The sequence below is a fragment of the Oryctolagus cuniculus genome, chromosome 5 (genome assembly GCF_964237555.1).
Source record: "Oryctolagus cuniculus chromosome 5, mOryCun1.1, whole genome shotgun sequence".
NCBI lineage: Eukaryota > Metazoa > Chordata > Mammalia > Lagomorpha > Leporidae > Oryctolagus > Oryctolagus cuniculus.
Genome location: NC_091436.1, coordinates 155,101,875 through 155,122,829, shown reverse-complemented (window position 1 = coordinate 155,122,829; position 20,955 = coordinate 155,101,875). Strand labels below are relative to the sequence as shown.

Below are 20,955 nucleotides of genomic sequence, written 5' to 3'. Positions count from 1 at the left end.
TTCTGTAAAGCTGCGAATCTTAGAGAACCCCAGTAGAAAGCCAGCATCTTGATGGCAGTTGCCTGACCTTGCTTACTGCTGCCTCCCAGACCCATGAACAGCGCAGGGTCATCCACAGCGCATGTCTAATGCATATGCTCAGTGTGCTAGGTCCTGTCTATTCATCCTCTCACCTCTCCCCCACCCACCCTGTGAGGCAGCTACACTCCTTCCTCTGCATTCCAAGGGCACTGGTCCAAAGACCACCACCTCCCCACTGTGGACACCAAATTCTATGGATGCTAGTCCCCTATGCTAAGTGTGCAGTACTTATAAGATGGCATTGTATTTGTATACAACCTACCCACATCCTCACACACTTTCAATCATCACTAGGTCGTGTACATAATACAGTGTAAGTGCTCTAACAAGGAAAAAACCTGCACGTTTAGTGTAGATGCAAATTTTTCTGAATATATTTGATCCACAGTTGGTTGAATTGCAGATGTGGAACCCAAAATACAAAGGCTGACTGTACTCTGACTCACTTTGCAAATGAAGAAGCTAAAACCTGGAGCAATTAAGACCGCTGCACAGGCCTGGCAGCTAGGAAGCTGAGGAATTGGGATCTGAGAGTTCATACCTCTTGTTTCCCAGTTTCCTACCTACCTTTAGCATTTCTTCTTAAATGACAACTCTTTCAATAACTATCAATAAGGCAAGCTTTGGTAAGCCAGATGGGTCCTATTCGATAAAATACCAATATGAATGGATTACCTGTTGTTACTCAACAATTCCTGAGGGGCCACATACCAAGAGTCATATTTATTAAGCAGCAGGATAGCACAGCTAAAAGTATTACAGAAGTCTAAGCTGAGGGTGGGTTCTGTGGCACACTGATTGAAGCTGCTTCTGAGAATGCCTGCATTCCACTCAGGATGCCTGGGGGGAGTCCTGGCTGATCCACACTTCCAATCCAGCTCCCTGCTAATATTCCCAGGAGGCGGCAGATGGCCCAAACACTGGGGCTCCTGTCACCTAAAAAGAGGCCCGGATGGAGTTCCAGGCTCCTGGCCTTAGCCCAATTTGTTGTGGGCATTTAGGGAGTGAACCGCCGCAAGCACTGGCTCTCTCTTCCCCTTCCCATCTTCCTCCTTTCAAATAAAGACACTCTGCCCTTCAAATAAAAAGTCTTTCAAAGAAAAAAAGCCTTTCAAACGAGTCTAAATTTCTCACATAATACTCTTTAATAAGGGCAAACTCCCTCCTCTCCCACCTCCCAGACAACAAGGCAAGATCGAAAGGGGTAAGCAGCCTAGAAAATGGAGAGACTGGGTACATTAGATCTGACAGTGAGCGGTTAAAATTTCAAAGAAGTTAGAGTTAGTTACAATTTTCTTCTAAGGTGCTTTTTATTTGTTGTTACCGTTTGGCTATTTAAGCTTTGTAATATAAGATCAAGGTATTTATGTGATATTTTGAGGCTATCAGAGAGGGAGAGAATATGAAAATGAATCCAGTAGGATACAGATGAACATTTAAAATACTCGGTGCTTCCAGTATCTAAGAATGATGCATAACCTGAGTAAAAAGAATGTATCCAGGGCACTGATACAGATTCCTTTATGAAACCTACCCCACAGAATAAAGAATACCAGCACTGACTCCATGAAGCTTAAGCTGTCTACCTGTAAGTCCCACAGTTTCAAAACAACCATGGGTTCATTAAGAATTTTGAATTGGACCTTCCACAGTCATTCATTATTATGCATAAACATCAAGCAAATAACAGCTATAGATGAAGCCCAAAGGTAGCATGTATTTCAAATGCTAAAGAATAATGCAGACTGGTAATATGTACAAAAATCAACCATCTAGATTCTGCTTGTCTCTCTGAAGCAAACTAGACGAACTCTCCAGAGTCCACAGTTAGATGTAAGTTAGACATGTTAGACCTCAGTCCATAAGTTGGATATAGACTAGGGAGAACAATTCAAATCTACTTAGAAGTGACTGCCCAGACAAGATTTCAGAGAGTCCTTTAGCTTAAATTCACCTTTAGTGACAGATGTTTCTAGAGGACAGAAAACTCCAGTAGGCAATGGGAACCTGACCGATTGCCGACGAAGCCACAGTGCAGCTACTGATGACTACAGCCGTGTGTCATTAAACACCAGCTATTCTCAGGATGCTAGAATCCTGATTCAGAATGAAAATGGAGTATTTTGAGAAAGAATTAAGTAGATTGCATTTTCTAAATAGTATTAGCTATGAACACAGTAAGAATTGTGGCAGAAAAGGAGTCAGTAAAGTGGCATCAGAGAACAAGTAGGAACCAGCCTGTGACGCAGCAGGTTAAGCCTACACCTGCACCCAGACTGGGTGCCCTACGTCCGATCCAGCTCCCTGCTAAGGCGCCTGGGAAAGCAGTGGAAGATGCCTGAGTGCCTGGCTCCCTGACACCCACGTGGGAGACCCAGATATAGAACTTGGCTCCTAGCTCAGTCCTGCCCAGCTCTGCCCATTGCAGTCATTTGGGGAGTAAATCAGCAGACGGAAGATGTCTCCCTGTCTCTCCCTTTCTCTATCATTCTGCCTTTCAAGTAAATTTTTAAAAACAGAACACGTAGCTATAAAGAACTCACTCTCAGCTGGTGGGAGGAAAGAGAGAGGTCGTCAGAGCAGAGCATCTACAAAGAATCGCACAACTAAATCACGTGACACAGAGCTAAACACTAACAAGTTAAGAAGAAAATCCCAAGTATCTCGAGGGCTATTTTCTTAGTCACCTGAGGCTTGAGAAGGACCATCACCATACCCACGAGAGGGAAACAAGGCAAAGGGAAATCAGTCTTCCAGTCCTCCCAAGCCACGGAGCCTCTTTTCCTCACTCCACTTCAGAAACAACAAAAGCCCACCCCAAGAAGGCAAGTTAACAGCCAGGGCCTTGAAGAACTGTTAATCCCAGCACCGCACCCCTCACGGAGGAGGTCATCCCTGTGCTGGGAATCCTGGGCATGCACCCAATTAACTGTGTGATCCTGGGCAAGGCACAACCTTGCCACGCCTCAGTTTCTTTATCCAGTAAGTGGGGACAGTAAGTACTGTTCTAGGATTCTTGCCAAGATTACAGGTAGCATTGTAAAGCAGCTAACAAATTGACTTGGTAGGTGCTGTAAAAGCTGGTATCAGCAATGGCTTGACAAACACCATTGGTCTGCTCTGTTCACATACACAAAAACTTGTTTCATCATTTCTGAATTACTTGCTTGTTTTGTTTTTCAATCAAGTAATATTAAACACAGAAGGAGACGATGGAGTGTCCTTACCTTCTTACCTATAAGATTGGATCACATTATTGGCTCAAGAAGTTTATCTTCTGTATAGATAGCTCCTACCTGCTCTTTCACTGAGATCTTAAGTTTGCTCAGAAAACAGCGTTAAATAAAAATGCAGGAGGTCATTGTTTTGGACTAAATTTTTACAAAGGCCCCCAACAGATCAGGATAAAAATCAAAATAGAGTCACTAGTGCCAAATTCCCATCCTTAAGCTGAAACTAAGCTGTTCTCTGTTCCTGCAAGAAATACAGATCGGAGACATAATGGCCAAATTTCCCAAACAGGCTGTAATTAGCAGCATGATAATGGATCTTCCCCTGCTTTAATTGTTACACAAAAGACGAAACCTACAATAAACTGACATTACTGATCAGTTACTTTCCTACTGTTCTTTCTCATCTCACCTTTCAAGGAAATTAACTTTGAAATGACCAACTCTCGTAGGGCCGGTGTTGTACCATACCAGGTAAGGCTGCTGCCTTCGATGGCAGCACCCCATCTGGGCACTAATTTGTATCCTGGCTGCTCCACTTCAGATCCAGCTCCCTGTTAGTGGCCTGGGAAAGGCAGCAGAAGATGGCCCAAGTGCTTGGGCCTCTGTTACCCATGTAGAAGACCCTGAGGAGGCTCCTGGCTCCTAGCTTCAGCTTGGCCTAGCCCTGGCTCTTGCGGCACCTAGGGAGTGAACCAGCAGATCAAAGATCTCTCTCTCTTTCCTTTCAACTCTTTCAAAAAAATAAATAAATCGATTAATCTTTGAAGGAAAAAAAAAAAATGACCTGACCAATTCTGTTGTTTCTGCTTCCTTCAACTTTTCTGTACCTATAAAACCAACCCACTGCTCAGTCTTTTGAGATATATATATATATATATATATATATATATATATATAAGATTTATTTACTTATTTGAAAGGCAAAGTTACAGAAAGGGACGGAGAAACAGAGAGAGATCATTCATCCATTACTTCACTCCCAGATGGCCGCAACAGCCAGGGCTGGGCCAGGCCGAAGCCAGGAGCCAGGAGCTTCGTCTGGGTCTCCCGCGGTGGTAGCAGAGGCCCAAGCACTTGAGCCATCTTCCATTGCTTTCCCCAGGCTATTAGCAGAGAGCTGGATCGTAAGTGGAGCAGATGGGACATGAACTGGCATCCACATGGGATGCCGGCACTGCAGGCGGTACCTTTACCCGCTGCACCCACAACAAAAGCCTTATATGTTCTATTTATGGGGTGAAGTGCTGCCTGATCCTGGAATCAGAAATAAAGCCTATTAAGATATTTAAACAAAATTATAATTTTGTCCTTCAACACAGAGAGCCACAGTATTATCCTCAGATGCAGTGCTGTAAAATAATAATTTTCTGAATACCAACCCTAGAAAAACAGAATGCCATCATAGTCCATCCAAATGAAAACTATAAACACAAATTTCCACAAAGTATAAATTTAGCCAAACGAGTACACTCATTTAACTAGATTTGTTTGCTCCCTCATTAGTTTAAGGAAAGGAAAAGAAAAAAAAATACACTCTAAGACACCAAGTTCAACCAGATCTCAACTTAAAAAGCAACCACTGCAGTCAGGACAGAGTCACCCTAATTCTTTTTATTTTTTTCACTTATATATTTTTAAAATTTCTATTTATTGAGAGGAAGAGAGAGAGAGAGAGAGAGGAATTTTTCCATGTGCTGGATTACTCCCCACATGCCCACAATGCCACTGCCCGAGCTGGACAGGGCCAAAGCTGGAGCCAGGAATGCAATCCACGTCTCCCCAATGGGGGCAGGGACTCGACCACCTGAGCCATCACCCCCATCTCCCACTTTGGCAGGAAACTGGAATCAGGATCTGGAGCCGGGACTCGATCCAGGCAGTCTGAAGTGGGAAGCGGGTGGGTGTCTCACCCGCTAGGCAAAATGCCCATTCCTACATTTATATCTTTCAACAAAGAGAGTCACAGCACAAAAAAATAGTCCCAAATAAAAATTAAGAATAAAAAAACAACATTCTGCTTCTTGAACTGAACTATGGTAGGAAAAGCACTGTATTTTAGAAATCATGTCTATACTTTAAATAATTTTCTCTCTAATCCTTGGTTAACGGGACTAGAATTAACCAGAACTCAATGCTTTTCAAAAATCCTGTTAACTAAGAATGTAATGTATTTTCAGAAAACTTTGAAATTACATCCAGCCCTGTTTCAAATTGTGTTCCTCCCTGAAAGCAGTGTTTAGCAGCAAACATCAAACTTACTGAGGCTGGCTGTCATGGATTCCAAGTCTGCTATTAAGCCCGGGAGCTGCTGTAGCTGCTCCTGCAACTCCACCAGGCTCGCCTTCTTCTTCTCCCAGTGAGCGGAGAGCATGACCACCTCGCTGTCCACCAGCTGCAACACGGAAGGGGGAGGACAGAGTGAAACCAGACGTAAGACGGCGCAGCTACATGAAGAGAAGCGGTCGAGGTCAGCGTGGACACCCCTCCACCCAGTGTGGATGACAGTGCGTTCTCAAGAAAATGAAGCTGTTCTCTTTTTAAGAAAAGAACCAACTTAATATTCAGTGCAGGAAACTCGAAATTACTGCTTGTATCAGTGCATCTAACCCGGAGAAAAGTTCACAAATGACCTTAGAAATCACTAAGTACACCCTGTTTATAAGGAAACCATGTATTTGAAAATCCAAATCCAAGGGAGAAAAAATAAAAAGTTACCACTAACAATCAAAAAGAAAACAAGCAAAAACAAAATCCAAACATAATTAAAGGGTGATTATTTGCTTTACGAAAGAATTCTTTTAATAGATAGTTCCCTAATGTGTTCAGAATACGAGTCAATATTCATTTACATGGGAACACCTCAAATAAGGAAGGTAAACAGTACTCATCAGGGAGTATGAAAAACTGCTAAGACAACTCATCAGTTCTAGGAAAAGGAGGAAGCGATTTAAGTCAGCAAAGAAGGAGCTCAGGGGTACAGGAGTCCTAATAGCAGGGTTGTGAGATAGCCAGACCAACCTGCAATAATTCTATTTCCCCTCAGTACTGTAAAGAAAATGACACACATCAGTTTGTCCCAGACAACTGTGTTTTTGGTCTTAACATGGTGGGCAGGGAATGATCTAGGGTAATACTCAGACGGAGCAAGAAGAGGTCATCTTTTGCAAACATCACCAATGGAGACCAAGACTGTGATAAAAATAAAGGTTGCAAAACACATTATAGAACAAAAGAAAATGGACCTGAATTTTTTATGTAAAATCACTGAGTTCAGTTACATTGTATAAAACAAAATAAATTAGATATCTCAAGATGAAGATTCTTCAAAAGTTAAAATCGGAATTCAACTGATTTTTTAAAAAGACTTTTATTTATTTATTTATTTGAGGCAGAGTTAAAACAGAGAGAGGGAGAGACAGTCTTCCATCCACCGTTTCATTCGCCAAATGACCGCAAAGGCTGGAGCTGGACCAATCCGAAGCCAGGAATCAAGAGCTTCTTCTGGGTCTCCCACATGGATAGAAGGCCCAAACACTTGAGCCATCTTCTACTACTTTCCCAGGCCATAAGCAGAGAGCTGGATTGGAAGAGGTGCAGCCGGGATACAAACCAGCACCCATATGGGAAACCAGCGCCACAGGCAGAGGCTTAACCCACTATACCACAACACCGGACCCTGATTTTTTTTTTTTTTTTGTAAGATTTATTTATTTATTTGAAAGGCAGTTACAGAAAGAGTAGGAGAGACAAACAGAAGGAAAGATCTTCCATTCCCAAGGGTTCACTACCAAAATGGCTACAATGGCCAGAGCTGGACCAATCCAAAGCCAGAAGCCAGGAGCTTCTTCCGGGGTATAGAGGCCCAAGCACTTGTGCCACCCTCCACTGCTTTCCCAGGCACACTGGCAGGGAGCTGGACCAGAAGTGGAACAGCCAGGATCCACACAGAGTGCCAGTGCCACTGCTTTCCCAGGCACACTGGCAGGGAGCTGGACCAGAAGTGGAACAGCCAGGATCCATACGGAGTGCCAGTGCCACTGCTTTCCCAGGCACACTGGCAGGGAGCCGGATCAGAAGTGGAACAGCCAGGATCCATACGGAGTGCCAGCGCAGCAGGCAGCAGCTCTACCTGCTACACCACAGAATCAGCCCCTCAGCAGATTCTTACTAAATCTCACTACAATAAGAACGAGCTTTGGAAGAATGAAGACATCAAAGAAAGATAGAAAATCATTTGCATATGGCGCTACATTGTTTTGTTTCTACATTTAAGCTGCAACACTTCTCGGTTATTTTTCAGCCAACACTGGGGCAAACCACAACATCTCTCACCTTCAAACCTCAATCGCACTAATTTGTGCACTTAAAAATGCATATTACCAACAGGTCTTTACAAAGTTCTCTAAAAGCAGCTTTGAAACACTGCACCGTGCTAATAGATAACACTGTGATGCAACAAGGAAACTTAAATCTGAAACCAGGATCTGTACCCATAAAAGCCATTTATTTTTTTTTTTAACTTTTATTTAATGAATATACGTTTCCAAAGTATGAATAATGGATTACTATGGCTTCCCCCCCATACCGTCCCTCCCACCCACAACCCTCCCCTTTCCCACTCCCTCTCCCCTTCCATTCACATCAAGCATAAAAGCCATTTATACTTTCCAGTGGGCTCCTCTTGGCACTCATTTTTCACTCCTGTTTCCGGCACTGGACACACCATGGTAAGCAAAACAAAAAGAAAAGTCCTGCCCTCTTGGGGTTTCTAATAGCAAGTCTTAAAAATTCTCTTAGCTTCACATTTTAAACTCTAAAACAGAAAAAAAATAATTCCTGTAAAGTAGGGCTATCTTGAGAATAAATAATACATTTTGCCTTGTTCATGGCGTATCTTCTGAAAAGTTTGTTCAATTATTCTCTGGTTATTTAGGTTACTAATTTTTAAAATCTAGAATAAATAATTTTTAGATATTAACCATCTCTTACTGAAAATTCAACTAGAATGTAAAAAAGAACAGTTTAGCTCAAGCATCCACAAAATGAAAATTATATTCTCCATATATAAGAACATGTAGAAAGACTATATCAGAAAGTACTAAAACATTATTTTTTTTCATAGTGTTTATTTATTTGAAAGGCAGATAAAAAGAGACAGAGAGACTGATCCTCCATCTACTGGTTCACTCACCACAAGCATCCAGCAACAACCAGGGCTTGGCCAGGCTTGAAGCCAAAGAGCCCAGAATTCAATCCAGGTTTCCAACATGGGTGGCAGGACCCAAATAGTTGAACCATCACCTGCTGTCTCCCAGGGTGCATGATAGAGGGAAGATGGGTCACAAGCAGAGGTGGGGCTTGAACTCAGAAACTCCAATACAGGATGTAGGCAACCCAAGCAGTGTCTTAACCACTACACCAAACTCCTGCCTGTCATTTTAATTTTTTAAAAATGGAGGATTCTTAGAAGTCATTCTCAATAACTATACAACATTAAAATATTTTGAGCATATTCTATATGACAGAACCTGTACAAAGCCACTTACATATATTATCTCATTTGAACCACAGAACTACTTTTGTAAACAAAGCAGTATTATCATCTCCATTTTAAAGATGAAAAGACTGAGATGTAGTGAAGCTGAGTCACCTTCTCATTGCCCACATGGACCCAGAATTAATCCCAGGGACTGTGACAGTAAGCTCATGCCCTTAATCAAGAGACACGGGACTGTGTTAGGGGTATGTGAAAGGAAGAAAAGAGAAAATTCAGCAAAAGTAAGGGCTTTGAAAAACTGCACTGTTGTCTACTAGCTGTATCAAGTGTAACTTTTACTTAAAAATACTCAAACTATCTCCACAAGTTCAGTTTTCCCACCTGTAAGTAAACAATTCTGAATAAATCCAGACTCAACACCAGGACATCAGGTTTAAGGAGAAGACAAATCCTTAGTGCTTTATTTCAAAATTCATTCAGATGAACGCTGACGCTAGGAGAATGAAGAAAAGGAGGAACACCACAGATTCATGATGAGATTTAAACAGGACCTCACGTCTATAAAACTCAACAGCTCAGAGTCAGAGAGAATACATCGTCTCATTACATTTCCAAACAGCTGTGCAGTCAGCAGAGTAAGCGGTGCAGTACCAGTGCACAAAGGATGAAACTAAGCCAGAGACTATGTTGCTTGCCCAGGGTAAAGCAGCATTGCAGCCAGAGGATTTCTGACTCCCAGTTCAGTTCACTGTCCACCACTGGCGCAGGAAATCACCTGGGAAGGCAGAGTGAAAGTCTAATTCATCTGGCTTGCACCTCAAATTCCTAAACAAGACCATGAGTTCAATCTGAAAACAAGGAAATATCTTACAATAACAGGAACTAGAAGCAAAACACTGGAAATCTAACTTTAGAAAACTGCCCTCAGAATCTAACCCTCCTCACCATTAACTACTCATGTGTTTATTACCCTTGCTAAGGGAATGGGGAGTTGGAGAGCACTTGTTTAGAAAAAGACTGGACAACAAAGTTACCACTGACCACAGTTGTTTGCTTTATAAGATACTGCTCTGAATTTGGAAACTATGTAGTGAGTAGCTTTAAAGTAGATGAACAAACTATTCTGTTAAATCAGGCTGCATTGTCTGTATCTCTGGAAGCTGACGGTATTTGGTTAGAAGTCACCAAATACATAAACAGGTCTGACAAAATAAACCACTGAGGGGCTGGCATTGTGGCACAGTGAGTTAAGCCACTAACTGCGATGCCACATCCCATATCGGAGCAATGGTTTGAGCCCAACTAATCCACTACTGTCTTAGCTTCCTGCCAATGAGCCTGGGAAAGCAGCAGAGGATGGCCCAAGTTCTTGGGTTCCTGTCACCCACGTGGGAGACCAGGCTGGAGTTCCTGGCTCTTGGCTCCAGCCTAGCCAAAATCTGTATGTTGTAAGCATTTGGGGAGTGAACCAGGCGGTGGAAGATCTCCACTTCTCTTCCTTTCTGTCACTCTGTCTTTCAAATAAATAAATCTTTAAAAACAAAAGATGACATATGTAACAATATGCATTTAGAGGAAGACATTTGGTCTAGCAGGTAAACCACTGTTTGGGAAGCTCAGATCCCACATTGGCGTGCCCAGGTTTGAGTTCTGACTTCACCCACTCCCAATTCTAGATTCCTGCTAATGCACACCCTGGGAGGCAGGTGATGGTTCAAGTAGCTGGGTCCCTGCCACCCACATGGGAGACCTAGATTGACTTCCCAGCTTCAGTGCGGCCCAGCTCCAGCCATGGCAGACATTTGGGGAGTAAACCAAGAGATGGGTCTTCACTATTTTCACTGATAGTAACATAGCTATCGTCTCTCTTTCAATTAGTACTCATCTAGTCTATATTTTGCTTTCTAGTTTATATTCAATTTTCTTGTGTTCCAATATTCTAGATATATTACTTGAAAATAGTTTATAGGAGGTGCTGTGGCGTAGTGGGCTAAGCCTTCACCCACAGCGCTGGCATCCCATATAGGTGCCAGCATCCCATATGAGTGCTATTCTAGTCTCGGCTGCTCCTCTTCCGATCCAGCTCCCTTCTATGGCCTGGGAAAGCAGCAGAAGTTGGCTCAAGTGCTTGGGCCTCTGTGCCTGCATGGGAGACACAGAAGAAGCTCCTGGCATCTGGCTCGTGGCTTCAGATCAGCTCAGCTCTGGTCACTGCAGCCATTTGGGAAGTGAACCAGCGGAAGGATGACCTTTCTGTCTTTCCTTCTGTCTGTAATCCTACCTCTCAAATAAATAAATAAAATGTTTTAAAAAATACTTTATAAATTAACTTATTTCTCCAAGTCTCACTATATGGCCTTTAGCGGGCAGGATTTATCTCTTTGTAATCGTTACGATTGCTGATGCTCAGATTTATTTATTTATTTATTTATTTATTTATTTATTTATTTATTTTTGACAGGCAGAGTGGACAGTGAGAAAGAGACAGAGACATGGCAGGAGCCAGGTGCTTCTCCTGGTCTCCCATGGGGTGCAGGGCCCAAGCACTTGGGCCATCCTCCACTGCACTCCCTGGCCACAGCAGAGAGCTGGCCTGGAAGAGGGGCAACCGGGACAGAATCCGGCGCCCCGACCGGGACTAGAACCCGGTGTGCCGGCACCGCAAGGCGGAGGATTAGCCTAGTGAGCCACGGCGCCGGCCAGATTTATTCTTACTATCCTAGTGTTTATTCTGCTCATTGTACTTCACCCCTCCCCCCAAGTTTCTCATCTGGTTTGTTTGAATTGTTTTTCATTATTCTAGGTTTTTTTTTTCTATTGGTTTGGAAGACAAATACTATTTCTATTCTTTAGTTGTTACACTTGAGGTTCTCCACATTTAACTTACAAAATGTCAGCATAATCAGTAACTATACATTTCTCCCAACACAACAAACTCTGACAACCTGTCTTGGAGCTTTCACATGTTTTGTTATCCAGCATTACTGTTCCATTATTTTTAGGCCCATAAATCAGATTGTGGATATGCAGGCCACTGTTTGGATTTATCTACATTTACTATTTTCTCTGTTCACAATTCCTTCCTACATCTCAGATCAGCTTCCAAACAATTTCCTTTTTTCCTACAATACATTCTTTAGAAGTTTCTTTGCTGGAGGACGTTTGATGAAAAATTCTGTGTTGTCTGAAAATGTCTTACTTTTTTTCCAACTCTTGACAACAGCTGAGAAGTCTGATGTGTGACTCATTTATTTATCTGTCTTTTCTCTACATTTGTTTTGAGACTCTTCTCGCCTTAGGGTTCTGCAGTTTCAATATGAGGTGTCAAAGTGTGTATAATTACTTACCCCGTTTGCTTATACTCTGGATCTAAGGATACTAGAACTCACTCACAGAAAATTCTCAGCCATTTATCTTAGTTAATTCTTCATTCTCCCTTTCTCAAATATTTACTAGATATCCTGGGCTGACTCACATGAAACTATAATTTTACTGATCAAAACTGCTCCTGTATGGTCCTCTCACTCGGCATAGGCTGAAGGTTTTTTATAACTATTCTCTCTCTGTTCACTCCTCTTTCATATTTTCCATTTTCTTAACTCAGATCCTTTCCAGGAAATTTCTCTGACTACCTCTTTCATTTCACAAATTCTTTCTTCAGCTATATCTATTGAGCCTATCTTTTGAGTTTTTAATTTCAGTACCTTTAAAATCATATTTGATACTATCTTACTCCTTATTCATTTCTAAGTCATTTTTCTCTTAAATAAATTTTATATACACCCTTTAATAGTCTATATCCAATAATTCAATATCTAAAGGCCTCTGCAGGTCTAAAGCTTACTCTGGTTCGGATGACTCTTACAACTTTTGGTGGTTTATTTATTTGTGTTTGCTAATATTTTGGAGGAAGGGAGTCTAAATTAATCTATGGGAACCTAAGAGGCCTGGTTTAGATGGTGAATTTACAGTGTGTTTCTGTTGGGCATCAAAGACTATCACATCCCTAAACAGCACTCTGGCCTCAGAATCAGCCCTTAAGGCATTCAGATCTGGCTGAAGAGCCCATGAAAGCATTTTAGGCATATAAAACCAAGACACTCTGGCCAAAAAAAAAGAAAGAAAGAAAAAGAAAAAAAAAACCTATATGAAAGATCTCTGCAAGTGAGATCCCAGTGGAAAGAACAAGTCATCAAAGAAAGAGGTACCTTTCTCTGAAGGGAGGAGAGAACTTCCACTTTGACTACGACCTTGTCTAAATAAGATCAGAGTCGGCAAACTCAAAAGGCCTCCATAGCCTTGGCAGTTCATGACAAGAGCCTAGGGTGATTACTGATGCCATAAACAAGAGTGTCCATTTGTTAAGTCAACAACAGGAGTCACTGTGCACTTATTCCTCATGTAGGATCTCTGTCCTGAATGTGCTGCACATTGTGATTTAATGCTATAACTAGCACTCAAACAGTATTTCACACTTTGTGTTTCTGTGTGGGAGCAAACTGTTGAAAGCTTTACTTAATATATGCTAAATTGATCTTCTGTATATAAAGATAATTGAAAATGAATCTTGATGTGAATGGAAGGGAAGAGGGAGCAGGAGAGGGGAGGGTTGCGGGTGGGAGGGAAGTTATGGGGGGGAAAAACCATTGCAATCCATAAGCTGTACTTTGGAAATTTATATTCATTAAGTAAAAGTTAAAAAAAAAAAAAAGACTATCACATCTTATTTTAAGGGTTCTTTGGTCATTCAGGAAGTTTAACTTAGAACTCCATACACATCAGGCTAAGACCACGGTAACAAATCCAAAAGCAGACTATGCCAAATTATTATGAAGACAGACAGGATTTCCTGTTGACTCCTTGTACCAACAGGTACATTTTTTTTTCTACCTTAACTTCTCACCAGAGGGTATAGGCACTTCAAAGGCCAAACAGCTTTCTGCAAAAGTCTCAGATTCAGTTCCCCACACACAAGGTCTCCTATCTCCATAAAGCTCCAAAAATCTTTTTAGTATTTAAGACTAGTGTTCATGTTCTATTTTGCTTTTTTAAACCACTCTGATTTCAGTTCCTTATTCTTTTTTTCCTCCTTTTGGTCTTTTAGTTTTCCCTTAAGTTTGTGAGCCTGATGCATCTTAAAGAACATTTTAAAAATATGTTCAGCATTAAGTGCTTTATAGCTGGAGTTTTTTGATATATCTAGCCAATTAAAAAATGGTTAAGAAAATCAGTTTAAATTAGTTACAAGTCAAAATCACAGAAATGTTTTTAGAAAGATGTCAGTAAAACAGAACCTTTTATCTTGGTTGATACAGCTATAAGTATATTTATCAAATTTTCAGTTGCTTTTGTTCAACATACAGGCTATACACAGTGTGTTTAAAAAGTTGAGGATGACTCCTGAAACTTGCTTTTATTTGTCAAGCAAAATAAAGATTTTAGGTACAAAGGACAAAGTTAAACTTTTGTACAAATAATAAAGAATTCTTAAATAGTGGGTAGAAAGAGATTACACCTTGCATTTTACAGACATTGTAGTGTCATCAGATTCAAATTCAAAGCATTCTACCTGGAGAATTCAAATATTTATCTGTCCTTGGAATAAAGAAGTAAATCATTCAGCTGAGAAATCCTAAAACTGTACTTAAGGAGTTTCATAATCAGATACCAAATTCAGTGTCATGTATCCAACAAAACATTTTTAATTTTTAAAAAACTAGCCTTTAACTTTTACTGTAAGATTAACTAACTCTTTACCTCGCCAGCATCTGCACATTCCTTGGCTCTTCTGTGAAGTGCTGCCCACGTATCTTCATACCTAAGAAATGTAAAAAAAAATCTGAAATGCAAACTACATACTAAAAAGAAATATGACCTCAGCATGAACCTTGGAGTCTAGAAGGAAAACTCTGACAATGATGGGGATACATTGCAAGGAAACAAAAGTCATCTTAAAGGGGCTTCCAAGAATAAATCTGTGACATTCTGAACAACAAAATAAATAATGGTAGTAACAGATAATTTCAAGAATAAAATAGAGGCTGGTGCTATGGCGCAGTGGGTTAAAGCCCCGGCTTGCAGTGCCGGCATCCCGTATGGGCGCTGGTTCTAGTCCCTGCTGTTCCACTTCTGATCCAGCTCTCTGCTATGGCCTGGGAAAGCAGTAGAAAATGGCCTAAGTCCTTGGGCCCTTGCGTCCATGTGGGAGACCCAGAAGAAGCTATTGGCTCCTGGCTTCGGATCAGCTCAGCTCTGGCCATTGTGGTCATTTGGGGAGTGAGCCAGCAGATGGAAGACCTGTCTCTCTGGCTCTACCTCTCTCTGTAACTCTGTCTTTAAAATAAAGTAAATCTTTTAAAAAAAATAAATACCCATGACATCTGTCATGACATAAATAAATAATTAATAAAGAGCAGAAAAGTCTTCCTTCCAGTAGAACTCCAATTTGTAATTATAGAAGCAATGATAGGAACAGAAAATCACCATTTGGTAATGACACCAGTAATAACAGTCCCAGAGAAACTCTGGATGGTGACATTACTAGGTGAAGGTATGAAGAGAAACAGGATATTTATAGTCTCAAAGTATTTCCCTACAGAATAATCATTGCAACAATGGGGAAACAGTGTTGACAGTGGAGAAACACTTGCAGATACTTTAACTAAGTGATCAGAATCAGGAGACCAGCACAATGCACTGGGAAGGACACAACATTATTTTTTGGTCAGGAAGGCACTAATGAATTTAGTCATAAAGAAATAGCAGATAAAACAAAACTGATGACATTTTGTTTTTAAATATTTGTTTATTTGAAAGTCAGAGCTACACAGAGAGAGAGAGAGGAGAGGCAGAGAGAGAGAGAGGTCTTCCATCCACTGGTTCACTCCCCAGTTGGCCACAATGGCCAGAACTGTGCTGATCCGAAGCCAGGAGCCAGGAGCTTCGTCCAGGTCTCCCATGCAGATGCAAGGCCCAAGGATTTGGGCCATTTTCCACTGCTTCTCCAGGCCACAGCAGAGAGCTGGATAGGAAGTAGAGCAGCCAGGACTTGAACCGGTGCATATATGGGGTGCCAGCACTGCAGGCAGCGGCTTCATCTGCTACACCACAGCGCCGGTCCCAACTGATGACATTTTGAAAAATATCTGGCCAGTACTCTTCAAATGCATCAAGATCATTAAAGACAAAGACACAGAAACTGTTCTGGATTAAATGAGATGAGAGAGAAATGGGGGCTAAATATAATTTGTAACCCTAGACTGGACCTTCATCCAATCAGTAGAACAACTGATAAAATCTGAAGGCCTATAAAGTATTTAACAATGTTAATTTCCTTGTTTTGATCACTTTCCTATGGTTATATAAAATGCTAACATTGGGAAACCTGGAATTCCTTGTTGTATTTTTACAACATTTTTTAAGTCTGAAATTATTTCCAAATGAAAAGTTAAAAAAATAGACCTGCTGGAGGTGGGTATTTGGCATAGCAGCTAGGAAGCTGCTGGAAAACTCGCATCTCATACTGGAGTGCCTGGGTTCCAGTCCAGGCTCTGGTACCAGTTACAGCTTCCTGCTAATGGACACCTGGGAGGCAGCAGTGATGACCCAAGTGACGGCACAAGTATCTGGGTCCCTGCCACTCACATGGAAGATCCTGATTGACTTCCTGGTTCATGGCTTCTACCAGGTCCAGATCTAGCTGTAGCAGACGCTTGGGGACTAAACCAGCTGAAAGGAGCTGTCTGTCAAATAAATAAATTCTTGAAAGAAGAATACAATTGCTAATGTAAAACTTGATTTCCTGGGGCCAGCACTGCGGCATAGAGGGTAAAGCCACTGCCTGCAACTCCAGCTTGCCATATGGGCACCAGTTCATGTCCCGGGTGCTCCACTTCCAATCCAACTCCCTGTTAACGGCCTGGGAAAAGCAGCAGAGGACGGTTCAAGTGCTTGGATCCCTGCCACCCATGTGGCAGACCAGAAGAAGCTCCTGGCTACTGGCTTCAGCCAAGCCCACCCCGGCTATTGCGGCCATCTGAGGAATGAACCAACGGAGAGAAGGTCTCCATCTCTCCCTCTCTCTGTAGCACTGTCAAATAAATATTTTTTTAAAAAAACTGATTTCTTATCATATCTAAAACTCTAACTCTCCAAATGTTAATTCTCAAAACAGAAATACGTATTTCATGAGTTTATATATTATCTCCCTTCACAGTCACATACAAATTCACAATTTTTCTGCTAGATTTAAATAGGAAAGTCAATCTCAATAATTCCAAACGTAACCCAGAGTTTGCATTTAACAAAAAGCAAGAAGGAAGGTCACACAATTAATACAGTCCTGCTGTCACTGCTGACTGACAGAAAGCTCAAGATTCTTCTCTGGTGTATCAGACTAAGTATCAATTAAAATCAGCAAGTGTTTGATGGACACCAGGCATTGTTACACAGCAGAATTGCTGAAATGACTTCTACTACTCTACTGCACTGGTACTTAACACAGAGCACTTACTAAAGGTCTGTTGAGTGCAGGAATAAACACACGAATTTCAAATTACCAATTCAGGCTTCATGGTAAAATTTTCTACCACTTTCTTCAATCAGTGGGAGAGAGCAAATTAATCCTTGCTTGCCATTCAGAGGCGAGATCTTTCTTTATTGATCATCTCTCACCCTTTCCTTCCCCTCCTTTTATTATATATGTTCTTCACACGCTCCTCACATTATACATCACCCACACTTGTATCTCCCTTTCACACCCAGTTCACGACTCTCCCACTGCGCTGGGCATTCCTGAACCCAGATTTAGGAAACCCTTCATTTTCTCTGCCCTACTCCTATGCCACACAGCACTCCCTGAAGCAGGACACAAACAGGGCTATGTGAAGCACTTTGTGACCTGACAAGTGTTCATCTGCTGCTCCAAACCAACCAGGAGCAAGGAGAATCCAGACTCCAACGGTGAAAGACCCCTAACTGCCCTGTTAGGGACTTCCCCAACCTATCTGCATGGCTCAGACAGCCTATGGGACTGATAGCGGACCGTCCTGGGTGGCAGTAGTGAGCAACACTGCCACTCTAAGCATGTCCTGTGCAAAAAACCCCAATAATACCAAGCTGGGTGCAAACCCAAGTGTGGTGTGCAGAGGGCAAGAAGCCAGAACCTCAGGCCGGGTGCAGACCCAAGTGCCGTGTGCCGGGGGAACTGGCACACCTCTCCTCCCCTCCCCTCCCCGAGCCAGGCAGAACCTTTTCCCACCATGCCAAGTGTAAGCACAGGCCCCCAGTAAACCTTGTAGAGACTGTATGTTGGCTTCTTGTTAATCTCCTGGGGTGAGTGTCATCACTATTAGAAAGGCACACAATCAGTTTCAGATGCCTGTGGTCCAGCTTTGCATGGGCCTTCGCTGTCAATCAGCACTTTAAAAAATGCATCCCTACTGACTGCTCCCTGACGGCCACACTGCAGATGTTACACATCTCACGCAACCGTGAAGCTCATGCCCACCGGATCACTTTCAACAGATGGAAGACCTCTGAGCACAATTTCCCTGAGATAAAGACCATGAATGTAAACTCCCTCAATTTTCCAGTATTCAAACTGAAATCTCTTTAAAATTACAACTACATGCTGAAGAAATGGAGAGTAAATCACCTTCAAATGTAACCACCTTCAAAATATAATAATTCAAGTAATTATCAAATATAACCTATGTGCACTATGGTCGGACAAACACAAGAGGTAACATAGATAGGAAAGGAGATGCCGCTGTGGTATAGCAGGTTAAGCTGCCACCTGAGATGCTGGCATCACATCTGGGCAGCAGTTCGAGTCCTGGCTGCTCCACTTCTGATGCAGCTCACTGATAATGTGTCTGGGAAAGCAGCAGAAGATGGCCCAAGTCCTCATGCCCCTGCACCCACAGGGGAGACCTTTGGCCATTTGTGGACCAAACCAGTGGATGGAAGATTCTTTCTCTTTCTCTGCCTCTCCCTCTCCTTCTCTGTAAATCTTTCAAATAAATAAATAAATCTTAAAAAAAAAAAAAAAAGGAACCAGCACACATGCAGATATCTTCCTTATTACACAGACAAAGGAAAGTGCTCACTACTAAGTATTACTGCCACAGGAATACAGGAGGCTAATTGCTGACTGCAGGGTACAACACTGCTTAGAGAGAGCACGATTCGGAGCTGGCGGGAAGACGGCCGAGTGACGAGCACTAGGAATGTCTCATGCCCAGGTCAGAGAGGTGCTGGCACAATCGGTCAGAGGTAGCTCTCCTTGAACTCTGGAGTTTACTGAAGCCTTGACAGTCCACAGGAAGGCTCAGAAGGTAAACTGCAGTTAATTTCAACAACAGCTCTCAGCACAGTGGCAGCTACCCATCCTCCACCTCAGCACCACAGCAGGTGGCCATGCACTTGTTCTTGAAGCCAACACTTGCAACAGTTTGTGGGAGACAGGGTGGCCTGACATGGGCCCTGTCCTGGGCCAGCATTGTGGCACAGTGGATTAAGCCACTGCCTGCCAACGCCAGCATCCCTTATCAGAGTGTGGTTCAAGTCCTGGCTGCTCCACTTCCAATCCAGCTCCCTGCTAATATCCCTGGGAAGGCAGTGGAAGATATGTCTGGGCCCCTGAACCCATGTGGAAGATCCCGAGAGAGTTCCAGGCTCTTGGCTTCAGCATGGCCCAGCTGCATTCATTTGCATTCAGCAAATGCATTCAGCCACTGCACTCGTTTGGGAAGTGAACCAGTGGATGGACAGTCTCTCTGTCACTCTTCCTTTCAAATACACAAAAAACTTAAAAAAAAAAAAAAAGATAAACATTGGGTGGCAGGGGCCCTGGCACTTGGGCCATCTTCCACTGCCTTCCCAGGCACTCATCAAGTAAGCTTTTTTTTTTTTTTTTTTTTTTTTTTTTTTTTTTTGACAGGCAGAGTGGACAGTGAGAGAGAGAGAGAGAGAAAGGTCTTCCTTTGCCGTTGGTTCACCATCCAATGGCCGCCGCTGCAGCCGGCGCACCGCGCTGATCCGATGGCAGGAACCAGGTGCTTTTCCTGGTCTCCCATGGGGTGCAGGGCCCAAGCACCTGGGCCATCCTCCACTGCACTCCCTGGCCACAGCAGAGAGCTGGCCTGGAAGAGGGGCAACCGGGACAGAATCCGGCGCCCCGACCGGGACTAGAACCCGGTGTGCCGGCGCCGCAAGGTGGAGGATTAGCCTATTGAGCCACGGCGCCGGCCTTCAAGTAAGCTTTTTAAAAACAAACAAAAACCCTGTCCTCCACGCTATAATCACCAATGGCTGCTTCTGAGCAGGGAGGTGTAGACACAGAGGTGGCCACTGTCACGTTGCCCACTATAGATGAGCTTTCAGAGGACTTAAAAGGCCTGCATCTGATTTTTGTCTGCCTACTTTTTTTATTTTACCTCTTTGGAAACCAGGCATTTAAGGACTCCAACATTCACAAGCAGCCACATATAGGGAGGAATTTACAAAGTCACCACATATGCCCAGCAAAAAGCACAGGCTCAGCAAAGTGCTCCTAAAGATAACCCCTGGGGTTGAGCACTGGCACAGAGACACTACAACAACCCAAACACAAAGCACCATTCCTGAGGAAGGTGGATGGGGGCCGGGGGGAGGTCCTGATCGCTGGCGTTAGCACAATCCGCATATACTCAGTTTTCAATAAAAACAAAATCACAAAAATTGCAAAGAAAAAGGAAAGTATGGCCCTTTCAAAGGAAAAAATACAACAACAACATTCTCAAGAAAGACCAAGTAGTGAATTGATTAGACACTTTTAAACGAGTATCTTAAAGATGCTTAGAGATAAGAGAATGACACATGAACAGAATGATAACATCTGTAATGATATAAAAGAAATTCTAGGCCGGCGCCGTGGCTCACTAGGCTAATCCTCTGCCTGTGGCGCTGGCACCCCGGGTTCTAGTCCTGGTTGGGGCACTGGATTCTGTCCCGGTCGCTCCTCTTCCTGTCCAGCTCTCTGCTGTGGCCCGGGAGTGCAGTGGAGGATGGCCCAAGTCCTTGGGCCCTGCACCTGCATGCGAGACCAGGAGGAAGCACCTGGCTCTTGGTTTTGGATCAGCACAGGGCACCGGCCGCAACACA

The 20,955-nt window shown here is 42.8% G+C and overlaps 1 protein-coding gene across 3 annotated transcripts in view; it reads right to left on the bottom strand.

Moving 5' to 3' along the window:
- DTNBP1 (dystrobrevin binding protein 1) overlaps nucleotides 1-20,955 on the bottom strand; it is a 145,175-nt gene that overhangs the window by 112,526 nt on the left and 11,694 nt on the right. For 2 of the 3 annotated variants that reach the window (XM_051855833.2, XM_051855834.2), the window contains exons 4-5: nucleotides 14,569-14,629; nucleotides 5,574-5,706 (exon numbers count right to left, since the gene is read on the bottom strand). In XM_051855833.2, the coding sequence (XP_051711793.1) occupies nucleotides 5,574-5,706; nucleotides 14,569-14,629 (194 nt within the window). The remainder of the gene's footprint in view (nucleotides 1-5,573; nucleotides 5,707-14,568; nucleotides 14,630-20,955) is intronic. The other variant, XM_070074381.1, reaches the window with a different exon arrangement.